This window comes from Cynoglossus semilaevis, chromosome 5 (genome assembly GCF_000523025.1).
Source record: "Cynoglossus semilaevis isolate Cse_v1.0 chromosome 5, Cse_v1.0, whole genome shotgun sequence".
Lineage (NCBI taxonomy): Eukaryota > Metazoa > Chordata > Actinopteri > Pleuronectiformes > Cynoglossidae > Cynoglossus > Cynoglossus semilaevis.
The window spans coordinates 10,751,236-10,768,132 of record NC_024311.1 but is presented as its reverse complement, the minus strand read 5'-3'; the positions used below and the strand labels follow the sequence as shown (position 1 = coordinate 10,768,132).

Sequence of the window (16,897 nt, the reverse complement as noted above, 5' to 3'; positions counted from 1 at the left end):
GGAAGGAAGGAAGGAAGCAAGGGTGGAAGGAAGGAAGGAAGGAAGGAAGGAAGGGGGGGGGGAGGGAGGGGGGGGGGGGGGGGGGGGGGGGGTGGGGGGGGGGGGGGAGAGTTAGGGAGAGAAAGCAGAGTTACAACAGCAGAGTTAGAGAGAGTTAGAGAGACATAGAGAGAGAGAGTGAGAGCGAGCGAAGGAGAGAGAGACATGGGGAGGGGAGTAAGAGGGTGATGAGAGAAAGTGTGTGACACAGCCTATCACCATGTGACTACTGAAGCAGCAGGAGCAGGTTTCACAGGGGCCTGTGTGTGCTAGTGTGTATGCTAGTGTGTATGCTAGTGTGTGTGTGTTCCCAGTGCCCCACTGTCAGGGCAAGGATGATGCATGGTGTCAAGTTTTACAGCTGATTATGGCAGTGTCTGCTCAGTCTGGTTGGCTGGATGACTGGGATTAATTTACTTCATGAAGGTGCAGAAGTAACAAAGCTACTGAGGCGCACACACTGCGACACAGGAGCTAAAGTTGCTCAGTAACGCATTTTATTGCACTATTATTGTCAATTTGTTCAGTGAGGGAAAATGTGTTCGACTCTGTGCGATATACACTCATCAACTCATCAACGGTGTTCCTGACATTTTCCAAAACAGCCTTTTTTCATTTACTTGGGCAACAGAGCCCCTGCTCTGGGAATCCCAGGAAATCAAGAGAAAATTAAAAAAAATGTGACCTACGTTTAACAAGATTCACAACATGTCATATGATTCTGGCCAAGTCTGAAGAACTAACAACATATAGCAATTTACTTAGGGAGAAAATGTCCATCTGAGCTTATTTGCTATATGAAATTCTGAACAGTATTTTCAATATTAATAACCATTATTAACTTTTTTAAAGACGTCCGCTCTACCCCGCCATTACAGAGCAACAACAAATATCTGAACTCCTGATGAATTTTAGTCAATTTTACATGTCAATTTCAAGTCCTTTTCTTGAAATAAGACCCCAGAAATTATATTTTGTTAATGGACAATCCTATTTTTATCTTGGTCACAAAATTACGGCAAACTAAGACTACTTCTGTTTTTATAGATCTAGGCCAAATTTGTATTTAAATAAGTATTTAAGCCAGACAAAATAAAAGTCAGTCTAGTGGCTCCTTGTAAACACCATAAGCCAAATGTTGTAGGTTTGTTTATGAATCTATTAACTACCAACTATAAAAGACAAAAAGTATTTCATCATAGAAGAAAGGTAATTAACATATTTTTAAATCTTTGGATAGTTTCTTAGAATGTTTTCTTTAAAAGGCTCCCAGGAGAAAAAAATATTTAATATAATTAATAAAAAAACACAACCTGCTTTTATTGCCTTACTTGTAGTACTCCCAAAACCTCTCTGCATTTTTTGGCATTTAATATTAAGATAGATAGAGAAAGAGAAGATAGATGTACTTTATTGATCCCAGGTTGGGAAATTACAAATTACATACTTTAATTGTATTCATATTGTTTGCTATTATAGAAGCCATATACTGTACTTTTTTGTGTATTTTTGCCACACTGTGACTACCAGTCCATGAGAATATTGTCTTGCATTGTCTGCATTTTGGTCATTTTTTTTACTTATATCAAATAAATCAATCTGAACATCAAGTACAGTGATTTTCTAAACGTAAACACGGGTGTCAATCACAGCTGCATTTTACCATTACCACCATTGGAAGGACTAATTAGCCACAGTAACTGCGGGGGAGTGAAGACTGGGCAAGCTATCTGCTAATGTCCTGCCTGTTCAGCAAACACACTATCAGTGGGCTCTTCACACATCAGTGCACATGAATAGCACAGTCAGCCTGTGAGCATCAACACAGGCCTGGATGTTGACACAGACAGGGAGAGGCTCGGTCATGTGGCTGTGTTTCACAGCCCAATTCAATCAAGGACCTTTGCAGATGGGCGGATAGCCAGTGTGGTTGATCTCTGGTCTGGGCAGATCACTGTTGTTGCTTTGAGCCTGTTGGATGTTAGTTGGTGCTATTGGGGTGTTGATTTTCTTATGGTAAAAATTCAGCCAAAAATACACCAGATATTTTAAAATTGTAAACTGAGCTCTCTTAGAAATGTCTGTTTTTAGTTGAACGTTCTCCCGGTATGTGCATTTGTTTTTTAAGATATATCAATTTCCCAAATTTTCCAGGACACTATAAAATTGACATTTTATGTAATTGTGAATCTTTGTCTCCATATGTGATCCAGCAACAGACTGGTGAAGTGTCTATGTCCACTCTTGCCTAGTGACTGCTACGTTTGGCTCTAACAAGTACTAAGCCGAAGAAAATACATGCATAGGACTAGGGCTGGGTATCATTAGAACTGTATAAACTGGAATCTGGATGTACTTCTAATAGGTAACTATTTGGTTGAAATATTTCAATAATTAGGTACATTTTCCTTGGAGCTAATGTATATATAGTATAAGGAACAGAATACACGAAGCAATATTTCTACCTCCATACTTCCATATTTCTACAATCCATTCCAGAATTTTATGTGCAGGTTGTCTGTCGACTCATGGGAATGGGTGTGGTTTCATAATAATAATTATACAAAATACAAAATATTAAATATACAAATTCATACCACAGCAGGGCCCTGGCAGACTAGCAATAACTATCAAGACAGAGATTAATCAGACAGTTTTACACAATTAAATTCACAAACATTTTATGTGAGTGTACACGTGAGTCAGGGAGATCTGTGGATGCTGCATGGTTGATGCTAAGTTACCAGCAAACTGAGGTCCAGGAACTGCCTGAAGCCTGTTACAGCCAGCTAATGGATTCACCCAACCTCCCCCTCTCCTTTTTCTCCCTCTCACTGCTCTTCCTCTGTCTCTCTCTCTTGCTCTCTTTACTAAGCACTCCTTTTCCATGAACTACTGCTCTCTCCATCTCCCCAACCCCCTCACTCAAGTGCTACTGACTCTCCACCACTATGCTCATTTCCACACTCACGTGTGCACACAGACAGAGACACACAGAAACTGTGGCAGCAACCACAACAGCATGCAACCTACCCCCACACTTCAGCAAAGCAGTGTGCAAGTGCCTCTGGCTTGCCCTGACCCACATCTTGATATAGCCCTAAGTATGCTTACAGCTAAGCCCTGAAGACGCTACTGCTTCTCTTAGCTTAATCAGGCCTGACCTACTGTCTGAACACCAAATAGGACAAGCTGGACATGCCATTATCATTTTCAGAAGCCAATCACATGGCCTTAGGTGCTAGGTCTTCACCTACCCCCTGCTCCGCCATTGCTTTTTTGTACTAAACAAGCACATATTCTATCCAGCATCATCACACTGTTGTTTGCATGAGCAGATTTTGTGGTATGCTTATCCAAAAACAGTCATATTCTTAATGTTGTTTGTTCTAATTGTTTTGTTTCAAAGATTGTGTCTCCTACAGTGTGGTTAAAACAAATATGCACCATTACCTTTTCGTCTTTACATTCAAAAGGTGTAGGCTTTTTGGCATCATCTCCTCTCTCCATGGAACAGGCCCAGGAACAACTGGATTCACTCTCTTGTTTAAGAGCTGCCTCAAGCTGAGGCAGCAGGTCAGGCAATAAGTCAGGAGGTTCCAGTCCCTCGAAGCCTCCATCTTGAGCCTCTGATGTCAGAAGACTGTCTTTCAAATCCTGGTATCTGTTGCTGTTGATGACCCCATGGCTTTGAGATTGCTCAGTGGATAGCTGGTTGGTCATGTTAGGGTAGCAGCTCATGGATTTACCAAACATCTCAACTGGCCTGCTTTTTTCCTGGGTTTCTCCAGAACAATGTACTGCCTGGAATGGACAGTCGGCCTGGCCTACTGCTATCCTAGTGTGCTGCTGATTCATAATTCTTTTGGATGAAAATTGACATCCAAATGGATCAGGCACTGTGGAAGCTTGAGGTACAGAGTTGGTGGAGATACAACCAGACAGTGAGGTTGACGACAGAGACTGTGGATCCAGACTTGGTATTTCAGGCTCTCCTGGGTAGGCAGGGTACTGAGTTGGTTGGTAAGGAGTGGCTGAACTTACTGAGCATGTTGGCAGGGAGGAAACCATAGATGATGAATGCATCGGGAAGGGCAGGTTAGGGTCTTCCAGCCCTGATCCGGGGAAGGCTTGACTCCCTGCGGCCATGTGGTAGTTAGCATGCTGCTGCTGATATGGCTGTGAGCAAATGCCACCTAGAGACGTGTTGTGGTTATCCAGGTAAGGCCTGCTTGGCAAAACTCCTGACTGTAGCCTTGGCCCTCCTGCTGTCAGGTGGTGTTGAACCTCCTGCCGACCATAGTGAATTTGTTGTTGGCTTTCAGGGCGACTTCCCTTGTGAGGGGAAAAATTATGATGCTGCTGTTGATGCAGGGATATTGTCTGTGCATTCAAGTGTTGGGGCTGATGCTGGTTTATCAGCTGATGCTGATGACTTTGCTGTTGCAGCTGCTGTCGCATACTATGTTGCTGCTGCTGCTGCTGTTGTTGATGATAGGGATGGTGTTGCTGCTGCCGCAAATGTTGCTGTCTGACATTAGCTTGTGGGATGTGCTGTGGCGATGGCAGATGACAAAGCTGTTGTTGGAGATGTTGTTGCTGATGAGACATGGGGTGATATCTATTCCCATTCTGCTCTTGGTTGCTCCACATAGGACTGCTACAGAACCCTCCATTGGATGAAGGGACTTGACTAACAGAGGCATTGTGGTACTGGCCACGATGCTCTGGCATTATGCTACCACCTGTGACACCATGCTCAGAGAAGGCATGCTCTGTATGACTCTGTGCTTTGATGCTTGTATAGTGACCCATCTGTTGACTGTATGTGGGAATTTGTTGGGCTGAAACTTGTGGCATTATGCCTTGGTGCTTTCCTGAGCCCAGAGGCTCCATTTGGAGTGGACCATAGTCAGAACTGAGGTTTAGCTCATCCACAAGTGACTGTGCAGAGGGAAAACCATCCTCACCAAGTCCTTCCAAGCCTCCTCCAAAGAGACTGGGGTCATCAAAAAAGTCCATGATGTAAGCCCAGAATGTAAGGGGAACCTTCAGGACACCTCTCGATCCCTGCTGGTCCCAGTGAGCCTTTCTCACTACAACATGTCCCCTGTATTGTGTCCCTGTCCACAAAGAAAGAGAACATGTTATGAACCAGGTGAAATGCTCATAAAAGTAATACATACAATGACGACTCAATTATTTACAATGTTGCAATTTTTTTCCACTTTCTTCTTCTTTCAATAAAATATTTCTGAATCATATCAGGTCAACCCATCCTGAAACCAAATCTTTTGAAACACAGTTAATGACAGGGTTTGGAGAAAATTTGCTCTGTCAATTGCCTATCAGCATTGCCTTTAATGTGTGTAGTAAAGCATCTGGTACAAACCAACCGCCAACCACCAGCAGGTGCCTCTTCCTGTACCCCTCCCCTTCAACAGACATAAATGCACCTCAATACTCCACCCCCACAACCACCAAAGCTTCTCGTCCTGCTGCTGCAGAATTTGTGGGAGGTGCAAACAGCTGATAGAATTTCAACAGCAGGGGCCAGAGACAGACAAGCCCTTTGAGGATTTAAGTTTGTGAGTGTGTGTACGTGTGTGTGCATCTTCTGTAACCACAGACCAGTGGATGACAGAAGCTAACCCACGTCAGTCATTATATGCTGACTTGCTCTGCATGCAGACACACAAAGCCCAAGTAGGAAGAGCCTTTTTCTGTAGACTCTCCATAAAATAGAGACAACCTTAAGACACATCATTCCAAAACTTAGTAGATTAGTGTTGTTAATGAAAATCACTGCAAAGACGGCAGCTAACACTTCTATCCTGCTTTATTTAAATTTTAGTCAAAGGTCAACTCCTAACTCCTAAGAGCCAAGTCATGGTTTTGATCAAATCATAATTTAAAATTCTATAAGCAACTCCAACTTTCTCCTTTTGTGCCAGACAGACATTGGTATTTTTATTATGTTGACTTTTTACTGTCTTCTGTAGGCCACCTGAATGTCTTGTAAGTCTTTCTAAAGTTTAAGAGAAAAATATAAAATGTCTATAAATACTGTGTCTGAGTCTAGCAAACCACACAAAAATTGATTGTAGTTGTATAATTTAGATTTATTCTCTTTAAACACACACTTTCATTCTAGAATCTTCCTAGTTGATTCCCACATTATCCACAGAAATAATAAGGTTACACCTGCTGTAATAATTTATTTGGCATGTATGTTTTACATAAAAAAAAATCTGATTTAAATCTTTCCTATTCTGAGAGATAATCCAGTCATTTTGAGCAGTACTGGATTGATACCACAGCCGAATTCTAGCTGGGCTTGTCCTTAATCTGTATAGACTGAAAATTGTTTTTTGTAGTAGTTCAGTCGAGGTTCAGTCGAGGTCTTGTGAAATAATTTAAATGTTGCAATCAAGTGGACTGTTGTCGTGCGACCTGCTGGACACCTGTCAATCAAGGGCTGAAATGACCGACTGTCGTTCTCCTTCACACTTTTAAAAATGGAAAATTTCAGAAGTTAACAGAGTGTGTTTGCACTGTGAAACCCCAGCTACTGGAAAAAATCCACATGGCCAAAGGTTGGCTGGCTCCAACCCAGAACCTTTCCCCAAGCACTGACTGAGGCTGATGATTTGTTTTCAGATTTGCTGCTTCCTCAGCTCAGTCACAGCTACAAGTTCATTTATATAGTTTACATGGAACATTTTATCTAACGTCTAAATGGCAAGGGACAGACATTATTTCCAATTGTTTGCATAAATACTTTTCTGTAATCTTTACATTTTCCCACACTGCACACTCTGGAGACACGTGTAAAAATTAAAATATGTATCTGATAAAAACAACCCAGTCCTGTTTAAAAAGTGGCAAAAAAAACTAATTGATAAAGTCATGTTAAAACTAAAACTATGACAATTTTATTTAATGAGTTCAGTTCAGGTTTAAAAAGAGATTTTATAGGATATTCTTGTTACCTAACTACTGATAACTGATGTGCCAACTGAATTAGCAATGACGTTGTTTTGGGAGTGGGGAATACTGTACTGTGCCTGTGCCTTTTTTTAAACAGTGACCTGTGAAAAAGAAGTCCATTTACTGCAGTTATATCCCCAGGGGATTAGCATTTTAAAAAAAACTTAACCCAAACCTTCAGCTTCACCTCCTCTAGCTGAAACTCTGCTTTTACTGAAAGCCCCTTTACTGTAATGGTTTAAACATTTGCATTTTTCAGTGAGTTAGACAGAATGCAAATGACTTTTGATATATGAACTTCCAACTGATTCTTTCATTTCCAGTATGTGTCACAAATTCATCAGTCATTAGCATAACTAAGAATTTACAAATATTTTTTACTAAAAAAAATGTAAGGGAAAGATATTTATACCACTGAAACAAATATGTGAAAATTCAATTCTAAGTCAAAATCACAATTTTAAATTTTAACTCAAGATTATTCACAAATTGATCACATTTTTTATTCCTGGTAAAAAGTTCCTGGTAATACTTTGTGTTTTGTAGAAATGTTGCACCATGACAGAGGACGTACAGTAGCAACTTCCTTTGTGGTTTTTTATGGTGGCCTTTATATGACAAAAAAAGGTTTACAAGGTTTTTTATAAAGCCTGTGACAGAATTTGTATTTGTTCCGAAATGTCATAGTTCAGTTCCGTTCATACAGTTAAATGGCAGTTTTGGCAGTACCTACACCAATCCAAAGGGTAGAAATTAGCTATTTACCTGCTGCTATTGAACTAAGTAGAAGAAAACTTGCATCTGTCTAGATATATTGTCAATTTTAAAGCTTCTCATGAGTAAGGAGGTGGTCCGCATCATTTAAATCTGCTTCTTTTGCACTGTATAGGTAACTGTTACCAATTCCCTTGTTATCAGCAATAAGGTGCATCTAACGGGGTCCAGTTCATGGTTTGCTGTGTACACTACAGGCTGCACCAATAAACTAAAACTATGACAATTTTATTTAATGAGTTCAGTTCAGGTTTAAAAAGAGATTTTATAGGATATTCTTGTTACCTAACTACTGATAACTGATGTGCCAACTGAATTAGCAATGACGTTGTTTTGGGAGTGGGGAATACTGTACTGTGCCTGTGCCTTTTTTTAAACAGTGACCTGTGAAAAAGAAGTCCATTTACTGCAGTTATATCCCCAGGGGATTAGCATTTTAAAAAAAACTTAACCCAAACCTTCAGCTTCACCTCCTCTAGCTGAAACTCTGCTTTTACTGAAAGCCCCTTTACTGTAATGGTTTAAACATTTGCATTTTTCAGTGAGTTAGACAGAATGCAAATGACTTTTGATATATGAACTTCCAACTGATTCTTTCATTTCCAGTATGTGTCACAAATTCATCAGTCATTAGCATAACTAAGAATTTACAAATATTTTTTACTAAAAAAAATGTAAGGGAAAGATATTTATACCACTGAAACAAATATGTGAAAATTCAATTCTAAGTCAAAATCACAATTTTAAATTTTAACTCAAGATTATTCACAAATTGATCACATTTTTTATTCCTGGTAAAAAGTTCCTGGTAATACTTTGTGTTTTGTAGAAATGTTGCACCATGACAGAGGACGTACAGTAGCAACTTCCTTTGTGGTTTTTTATGGTGGCCTTTATATGACAAAAAAAGGTTTACAAGGTTTTTTATAAAGCCTGTGACAGAATTTGTATTTGTTCCGAAATGTCATAGTTCAGTTCCGTTCATACAGTTAAATGGCAGTTTTGGCAGTACCTACACCAATCCAAAGGGTAGAAATTAGCTATTTACCTGCTGCTATTGAACTAAGTAGAAGAAAACTTGCATCTGTCTAGATATATTGTCAATTTTAAAGCTTCTCATGAGTAAGGAGGTGGTCCGCATCATTTAAATCTGCTTCTTTTGCACTGTATAGGTAACTGTTACCAATTCCCTTGTTATCAGCAATAAGGTGCATCTAACGGGGTCCAGTTCATGGTTTGCTGTGTACACTACAGGCTGCACCAATGATCTCAATCTTAAACTGAAGGTCAAACTGCTTTCTATTTATTGTGAATAGGAATTAATGTAAAACTGTGTAGTTAGGTCTTTTGAGGCTTTTTCCCTTAGCAAACTGTATCAAACTGTGACCCAACAATCAAGGTACATCTAACCATGACATGTGTGAATTTTTAAAACTATGACTAGATTATGATAGTTAAGGATGACTAAGGAAAACTCCGTAAAGAGTAATAAAGATCAGTTTTTGATCAGGTCTTAGGATGGCCAAGAAGAAAAATCCCTTTGAATTTAAATACACTGAACCTCCTGCAGGTCTTAAGCAGAGCACAGACAGTGCTCTGATATCCATCAGATGGCTAAGGACAAACATGGCCAGGTGGCTACAGGCTGGATGCACTCATCCACATCACATCATCAACCAAAGAGTGGTGAGAAACAGGAAGAAGAACGATAGACAGACACAAATGAGTCAGAGCACTTATGATGATGGGCTTCCAACTTACTGCAGCCTCCTTTATAGATAGCACTTTTAAATCTACTACAGAAATTCTGACTCTCTATGTGACATACATTCATGTTCCTTTTTGGTTTGTTGCATATTTTCAAATAAGAACTGTACAACCTGTGATCTTAGACACACACTGTCAGCTTTGGCATTTATCAACATCACTAGAGTTACGTACAACATAAAATTAGGTATGGCCAGTTTTCAATTTTTGCCCCCAATTATATTCAACCTTTAATTCACAATAAAATGTACTATATGTCTAATTATGAAAAACATTTGCATCATAATTTACAAACTGTTCTCTTAATCTTTGGGAGAAGACATGCAACTGGCAAAACATGGCTAAAGTTGCACATTCACAGAAGCATTTTACAAAATTCTCAAGGACAAGCACACACAGTTTAGCTCAGACTGACAAATGTCAGCAGTATTTTTACAGTTCATCCACATGCTATCACTTCCAGGGCTATGTTCAGACACTGAAGCTCAGCCTTGCCTGATAATGGCTGGTCGTGCTTCAGATGCAAAATCATTGTCTTCCTGTTACCATTACAGAAACACAAATACTAAACATCCTACAGTGTCTCAACTCAGTGGGCACTACACTCAGTTTGTCATTTAAGAAGTTCTGAGGTTCTTAGTTTTATCTCTGCTGAAGTCGGCTTCATTTGTGAAGGACATTGTCTGTGATGCCTGGCATTTTCCTCAACCATGAATGGTCTGAGGCAGACAAATTATGTATATATACATATACATATATATAGGTTTTCAACCAAACAAAATTAACTTTTAATTTTTTAAAACTGAACAAATGTCATTTTTTCTCATCCAAACCTGAATAAGTGAAGCTTTGCTATAGTGTTTTCTCTTCCCAAACCTTGAAACAGCTGTTATATACTGATTTTGTCTTAGAACTTTTTGACTTCTGCTCTTGCCCACATGCGTTGAGTAATGATGTAGTGTTCAACATGTGGATCACTTTCCCTAAAAGACCATTTTTAAGGCAGGTTTCATTTGTTCATCTGCCTCACATTCACCTTCACCTAGACGCAGCAATAGCTTTTAGTCTTCAGTAGCTCGATGTGTGACGACCATGTGTTGCGCCACTTGGAGCAGAACTGGTCACCAAATGGAAAAAACATTAACGCACGTGGTATATTAGATTTAAGAACGTTAGTCCGAGGGCTACGGGGGGTGTGTGACTCACATTTACTCAGCAAACAACCACCCACCCCACAACACACACTTAAAAGAAGCCACAGGATTCAGAGGTGTCGTGACGCATCCTCTGTCAAGAAGAGGAAGAGGAGGTGGAGGAGGTGGAGGAAAGAGGAGGAGGGGAGGATGAGGCCAGGGATGAATGGACAGGTCGCCAGCGATGGTAGCCATTACAATAAGCCCACTTTGTTCGTCTTCGTTAGGACTTTTGGTTTTCATCTCCCTCTGTGAAACTGCTCAAGTGTAAGCTGCTTCCTCACACTCACACCCAGACAGAAAGACACACATTGGAGCAGTCAGAGACTGAGTGAGCCCCGGTCGCTGTCAGTTCAGGGCCACCATAGTCGAGGACCACGGAGGTCTCTACTTTACAACCACGCACGTCCACCGTCTCCGGGTGAAACTGAGAGAAAGTGCGACGACGTGTGTTGCTGCCATGTCACATAAATCTTGTACAACTCACACGGGCAAGTTTGTCAGGTTTAAGAAGTGCTGTTTATACAGGGAAGACATGCACAACCACGCGCGCGCGCGCACACACACACACACACACACACACAACTAGCGAGGCGGTGTCATCAGACAGCTGAGGCGAACGCTCACTGACTTGCTGTTTGAATTTTGACAGCTCTAAGCTTGAATGAAACACAAACCCTGCGACTCGGAAATATCTCTCAAAAACCAGAAACGGACGCTTTGTTTCTTACCTGAAACGAACTTAAAGTCGCACCTCCCGGGCGTCAGTGTAGATACAATAATATCGGCGAACTTGTGACTGTGTTGTTACTTGTACTCCTGCTGGCGACCACGGCGCAGCGGCTTTACCGCTGCTGCTGACGTGACTGTGATAACAGCGCATTTGCATACAAGTGACAGGCTCTGTGATTGGACCGCCGATACTTTGCCACAATGCTACTCAAAAGACTCAAATTCCAACGCGCTGGTCGAGGTAAAAGTACTCTTCATCCAGTTTCGCCTCCAACGAACACCGGAAAACAGGCAGTTAAAGCCGGCATTCACTTGTAAAGTCGCTATGTTGACAGAGTGCATAAGATGGCCGCATCCAGGCCAGAGCCAATCCAGAGAGGTGTTGCTTCTGCACATGGAGCGCAACAGTCCTCAACGCAAACATGACAGTAGCTGTCAGTGCCAGGCTCCGCGGATACACGGCGTCCTCCTCTGGTCGAGTCTGGCGCAGCAGGTATGTCCTAAAAATAAAATAAGTTTAAAAAAAAAAAACATTTTTAATTTCATTCACTATCTTTTTTATTCGAATTATTTTATTCTTATTGTGCCTAACTGCTTCTTGCAGTTTTTGTTACCTCCTTAAATAAATAAGTTAAAACAGGGAAAATAAAACTACTATTGTATTAAACTTGTATTTTGTTATTAAACAGACACATTTTAGAATATAAATACTTTAACAACACTTTCAAGCTTTGAACTTGGGGTTCTGACATTCCACCCTGCTTAAATTCAATCATTTTGTTTTATCTAGCCTGTTATAGCCATTTTTCTTTTTAATATAGTTCATCACAACATTTTCTCCTCAGGATTTGTATATGGTTTAAAGCAAAAATAATAATACTCAAAACCATTGGATGCTCAAGAAAAACTTCAAAACAGAGACACAAAAAAGTAACTTAACACACCTTTATTGACTTCAGAGAAAAGCATTGAAATCTTAGGTCATCTATGCAGTTATGAAGTGAAAATGGCTCTCAGTACAGAACACATTAAACTTCATCTTTGTCAACACAGACAAATCGGCAGCATCTGAAATGTTATGTTGTATCACTTTAAAAGTAGCTGATTATCAGCACCTTCATTGGTCTAAACATTAAATGGGCATTGTCGATGAAGAATTCTGTCATTTGCTCATGTTTTGAAGTGTAGAGTAAAAAAAAGAAGAGTGCTTTATTTTTTTAGGGCAATAAAACACCAGATAATTAATTAAAATCCAAAAATGAATGCATACAATTTTCATAAAGCAAAGCCCTAATAACACAGCACCCATTATTTACACATCAAATCTTTAATAAACAACAGCTACAGAACATTCAGAAAGATAAAAAACAAATAAAAATACTTGAACTTACTCATTTATTATCTCATTATAAACTTGTCTGCTCAGCTTTATATATATATATATATATCCATATATTATATACTATGTAAAACAATAAATGACAGTATTAAGAAATTTAAAGAAATTGTCAAATAGAAAACAATCTAATCAGGTGTGGGAAGTAGTGTTGTTTACAGTGTTTCTTTCACACAGCTGTGACCGACAGTATTTTCACAACTGATTGAAAAACAGTTCTGAGCCAGTTTTAACAAGTGGTACTGTTTTCAGCTTGTTGTGGAACAGTGGATCAGCACCGAACCCAACATCTGCATGGATCCAAGATGATCAACTTTGAAAGCTCTCAGACTATGTCAGAGACTAAACAACGCTACCAAATATATCAATTTGAAGGATCGGATTAAACATGATGCAAACCTTTCTTTTCCCTATTCTAAAGCTGTTCATTGAGATTTCTACAAAGCCTTTAAAGCTGAGATATGTCATGAAGATTCGATGTGAAGTTCTCCCAAAAATGATCCTGGGATCAGCACACATAAAAAGCTGAAAAAAAGGCCAACTTCTGGGGCTTTCACGCTTATGCCGTCCTCTAGTGGCTACTTTTTGAAAGTACAGATTCAGCTCTGAGGAGAAGTGTCGTCTTTGCTGAATGGCTGCGTGGATCCGGGCTTTACCCAAGACAGTCCTGACACCTGTCCTCCCTTGTGCTGATCGTCAGGACGTCTCTAGGGCAACACAGAAACTCAGCGGTTACACAACAGATGAGGCTCAGACAAAAGTGCTTGAAGCTTTCACACATTGTTGAAATACATTAAAATGTGTAGATGTAATAAAATGTACCTTGTGTGTGAACATTCTCTCTTTCGCTTCCTCGTGAACAGCAGGGTTCCATGGGGAGAAACTGGAACCAATAAATCAAACCATCACAGATGTTGTGTTTTGTTTGCATCTTTCTCCACAACAAAAACAAAGTTGAACAGTTTCCTAACCTTATTGCGTAGGGATCGTCTATCTTGGGCTGGTCAAAGAGATGACTGTTGCATAGTCTTACACTGTCCACAACTTTGCTCTTGAACAATTGTACATCTTTCTCATATCTTAAAGAAATACATACATGTCAATTGAAATCTTTTCATTTAGTGAGACCATTCTTTCAGAAACATTTGCACAATGCTTTTGTTTTCTAAGAGTGAAAATCCAGCAATTTCTTATATGACACAGTGGTGATAACTTACAACACAGCAGCCTCTGGGTTAAGTGGCTCTGTGGTATTGATCTTGTAGAAAATTGTACGTGCATACATTAGGACTTGCCAGATGTGGTTGTGATTTCGTCTGCAGGGAAACAAGGATTATTATCAGCGAAAACAACTTTAAAACTGTATTATCATATACATGGATATTTTGGGCCTCACTGAAAGTGAAAAAAATATTTAGACTTTTCCTAAAGTTCTTTATATGATGAACAGTTTAAAACAAGAATTCTTACCTCCATTTGGTGAAAGCTCTTCTCACATCAAGCTCTCCAGACACAGGATCAACAAGAGGATGGAAGACTGGGATGTCAAACACCAATTTCTGATACATGAGGAACAAATGGGAAAATATCAAATTATCACACAAACATAATATTACCAAATATCCCTTTATCTTAATGGATTGGCTTTCAGTGAGATGACGTTTCATGTAAATACATGTAGTGACTAAGTATATATACTCAGTTACCAAAAAAAAACTTTAACATAACAAAACTGACCGGACACTCTCCATCTGGATAGTTATCAGGAATATACACAGTGAATTTGAAGACGCCATCCTGGTACAGACCATGTCTGATGAAGATGACACCAAACCACACTGAGTGCAAGAAGATAAAAAGAGAATATACAGAAGGTTATAAATTGCATAGAATACTACTCAACCTAAAGGTTTTGGTGATCTGACATTTAGCATGGCATTTGGAGGTTAGTTGCCATCTGCTGTTAAGTCAAAAAACACTTGCGTGTTCTTACTTAGTGCTGACTTGTAAGAAGGTTGAACATAAATTCCAGGGAGTTTCTGTTTTATCACAAGGGTGCTGAAAATCAGAAGAAACAACACAGACGGAGGAAATTAGAACATGCAGGTTATAAACTGCACCTGACTGTGATTTAAAGCACTTACAACTCAGCCAAAAGAGAGTACTCCAAGTAGAAAGGCCCATATGAGGCATGTGTCCCATTGGCTGACTGGGCTGGGGTCCCTGATGAGGCTGGCTTGGTAAAGGGGGTTGCATTCTTTGGAATAGGTGGAAGCTGCTTTTTGCCAAAGTGCAGCCGGGCTGGGCTGGCTCTCTGCTCACCGTGCCCACTTTGCTCCTCATTGTCAGCCCTCTGCTGTTTGTATGAAGAATAAATAATAACTATCAACATATTACAACAATATTGTTCTAGCAAAAAAAGTCCTACTTTAAAACTGAGACAACCCCTTCCTCCCTCTTTCACCGTCATGCACATAACTGCATAATGTAAGGAATGTGTCACACAACCTTGATAAATGCTTTTAATAATGACTACATGTATTGACAAAAGAGATGCTGTTGTGTGAATAGTATTTATAGCTGGACTTGTCAGCAGGACGACTGGTCAAGGAAACACTAAACTCATCAATCACCACAATATACTGTACCACTCCCCATGACATATGCTAAACACAATGTGCGACACAACTCCTGTTTGTCTTGGTAATTGTTTGATGCATTACTAAATGCAAGATATAAGCGACTGATGACTCTGCTCATCATTAAATCTAATGTTATTTGCTCACAGTTGTTAGTGGCTTCAGGCAGAGTTTTCTGTCAACAACAACATGTTCATCGATACAGTTAACTTTACCTTACGACTTGTATTGGCAGACATACTCCAGAAGGGGTTCAAGTTCATAACTCATTCAGAGGTTCAGTTTAATGTTCCTCTTTCTGCTGTAGGTCCCACCACATGCACTTTCCAGGCCATCCGCTGCTGTTAGAGCAGAACAAAAACAAAGAACACCATGGATTTTAATTCTCAACTCTGAAGCCAGGTATTGACAGATATTTCCAATAAAGCAAAACAGTAACACAGGGAATGCTGGTACCTGTAATCGTAGCCAATGCTGTGACTTATTGTGAGGAGAGACACACATGGTGGTTCAGAAGAAAACAAAATAACCATATATCTCTCCGAAATATAATGTTATATACTTTATTGGCATGTTTGTGTGTTTGAATTTGTGACTATACTGTGTTGCCGAATGTTTATTCAACCGTCTGTTTTATTGGATATATTAAGTATCTACTTAAACCAAATCCTAGGTGAATTAAAGCAACATACACACTAGAAGGCTGATGCAACGGTATGTGTTAGAAACTGACAAATATGTTAGGGCACGTTTAATGTTGCTGTGTTAACAAATAACGTAGGTACATAACTATTTGTGAACCCAAACAGCTGATTAACTTAGGTATTCTCTACAACGAAGGGTTGTTTTGATAGCTTAGCTGCATGCTAACATTTGCGAGTTTTGTCGACGATAAAAGCCAATTGTTTAACCAACACATGTATTCCGGGTGTTGTTAGCGTAAGCATTTCTTTAACCGAGTAAAGTGGGCTATGTGTCTTGATACTGAGGTACAAATGCTACTTTAAAGGGCTTTTTGACAGAGGAAGGTTTGTACTGCTTAGTTAGCTAAAAGCTAGTGAACTGCGGTCGGTAGCTCCGTGGTATAAAACACAGCCATACATATTTAAATAGTATCGAGAGAAAAGTTAGTGACAATGTTTATACACTGACGCTGTCTTGGCTGATTCTCAGAATAACTTTATGTTATCACTGGCGTTAGCCGGAAAGGTACCTTTAACCCTTTTAAATATACGCCTTTACACATATGCAGGCACAGAGGTGTGACTCACCGTTGTCCTTCAATTGTTGTTTTAGCACAGGTGCGTTTTGCTGTGTGTTCACGATTAATGACTGCAAAAACTCAGCTAGTCACCACTCCTTTTGGT

At 39.8% G+C, this 16,897-nt stretch overlaps 2 protein-coding genes across 8 annotated transcripts in view; both read right to left on the bottom strand.

The window, feature by feature from the left end:
• Positions 1-11,953, bottom strand: part of chd9 (chromodomain helicase DNA binding protein 9) — a 62,214-nt gene extending 50,261 nt beyond the window's left edge. Inside the window, exons 1-2 of one of the 4 annotated variants that reach the window (XM_025055726.1) lie at positions 11,495-11,953; positions 3,493-5,162 (exon numbers count right to left, since the gene is read on the bottom strand). In XM_025055726.1, coding sequence (XP_024911494.1) covers positions 3,493-5,061 — 1,569 coding nt within the window. In that variant the 5' untranslated portion in view covers positions 5,062-5,162; positions 11,495-11,953. The remainder of the gene's footprint in view (positions 1-3,492; positions 5,163-11,494) is intronic. The other 3 variants (XM_025055722.1, XM_025055721.1, XM_008310455.3) reach the window with 3 other exon arrangements.
• A 473-nt stretch (positions 11,954-12,426) lies between these two features.
• aktip (akt interacting protein) lies at positions 12,427-16,897 on the bottom strand. Of its 4 annotated transcripts, none has more exons than XM_008310459.3 (10): positions 16,802-16,897; positions 15,746-15,871; positions 15,036-15,247; positions 14,885-14,949; positions 14,629-14,729; positions 14,362-14,450; positions 14,109-14,207; positions 13,863-13,970; positions 13,714-13,774; positions 12,427-13,598 (listed from the first exon to the last, which is right to left on the bottom strand). In XM_008310459.3, the coding sequence occupies exons 2-10, from the start codon at positions 15,791-15,793 to the stop codon at positions 13,491-13,493; spliced, it is 891 nt and encodes a 296-aa protein (XP_008308681.1). In that variant the 5' UTR covers positions 15,794-15,871; positions 16,802-16,897; the 3' UTR covers positions 12,427-13,490. The 4 variants fall into 4 exon arrangements, with proteins under 4 accessions (XP_008308681.1, XP_016887822.1, XP_016887821.1 ...); XM_017032333.2 differs by having other exon boundaries at positions 15,036-15,244; XM_017032332.2 differs by having other exon boundaries at positions 15,746-15,868.

What these genes read in the sequence shown, in the direction of transcription:
- aktip (XM_008310459.3), bottom strand. Translation starts at nt 15,793, where the DNA reads ATGAACTTGAACCCCTTCTGGAGTATGTCTGCCAATACAAGTCGTAAG. An exon ending in TTCTTACAAGTCAGCACTAA is followed by an intron (nt 14,730 to 14,884) that starts GTAAGAACACGC and finishes TCTTGCACTCAG; the next exon opens with TGTGGTTTGGTGTCATCTTC. An exon ending in AACCCAGAGGCTGCTGTGTT is followed by an intron (nt 13,971 to 14,108) that starts GTAAGTTATCAC and finishes TATTTCTTTAAG; the next exon opens with ATATGAGAAAGATGTACAAT.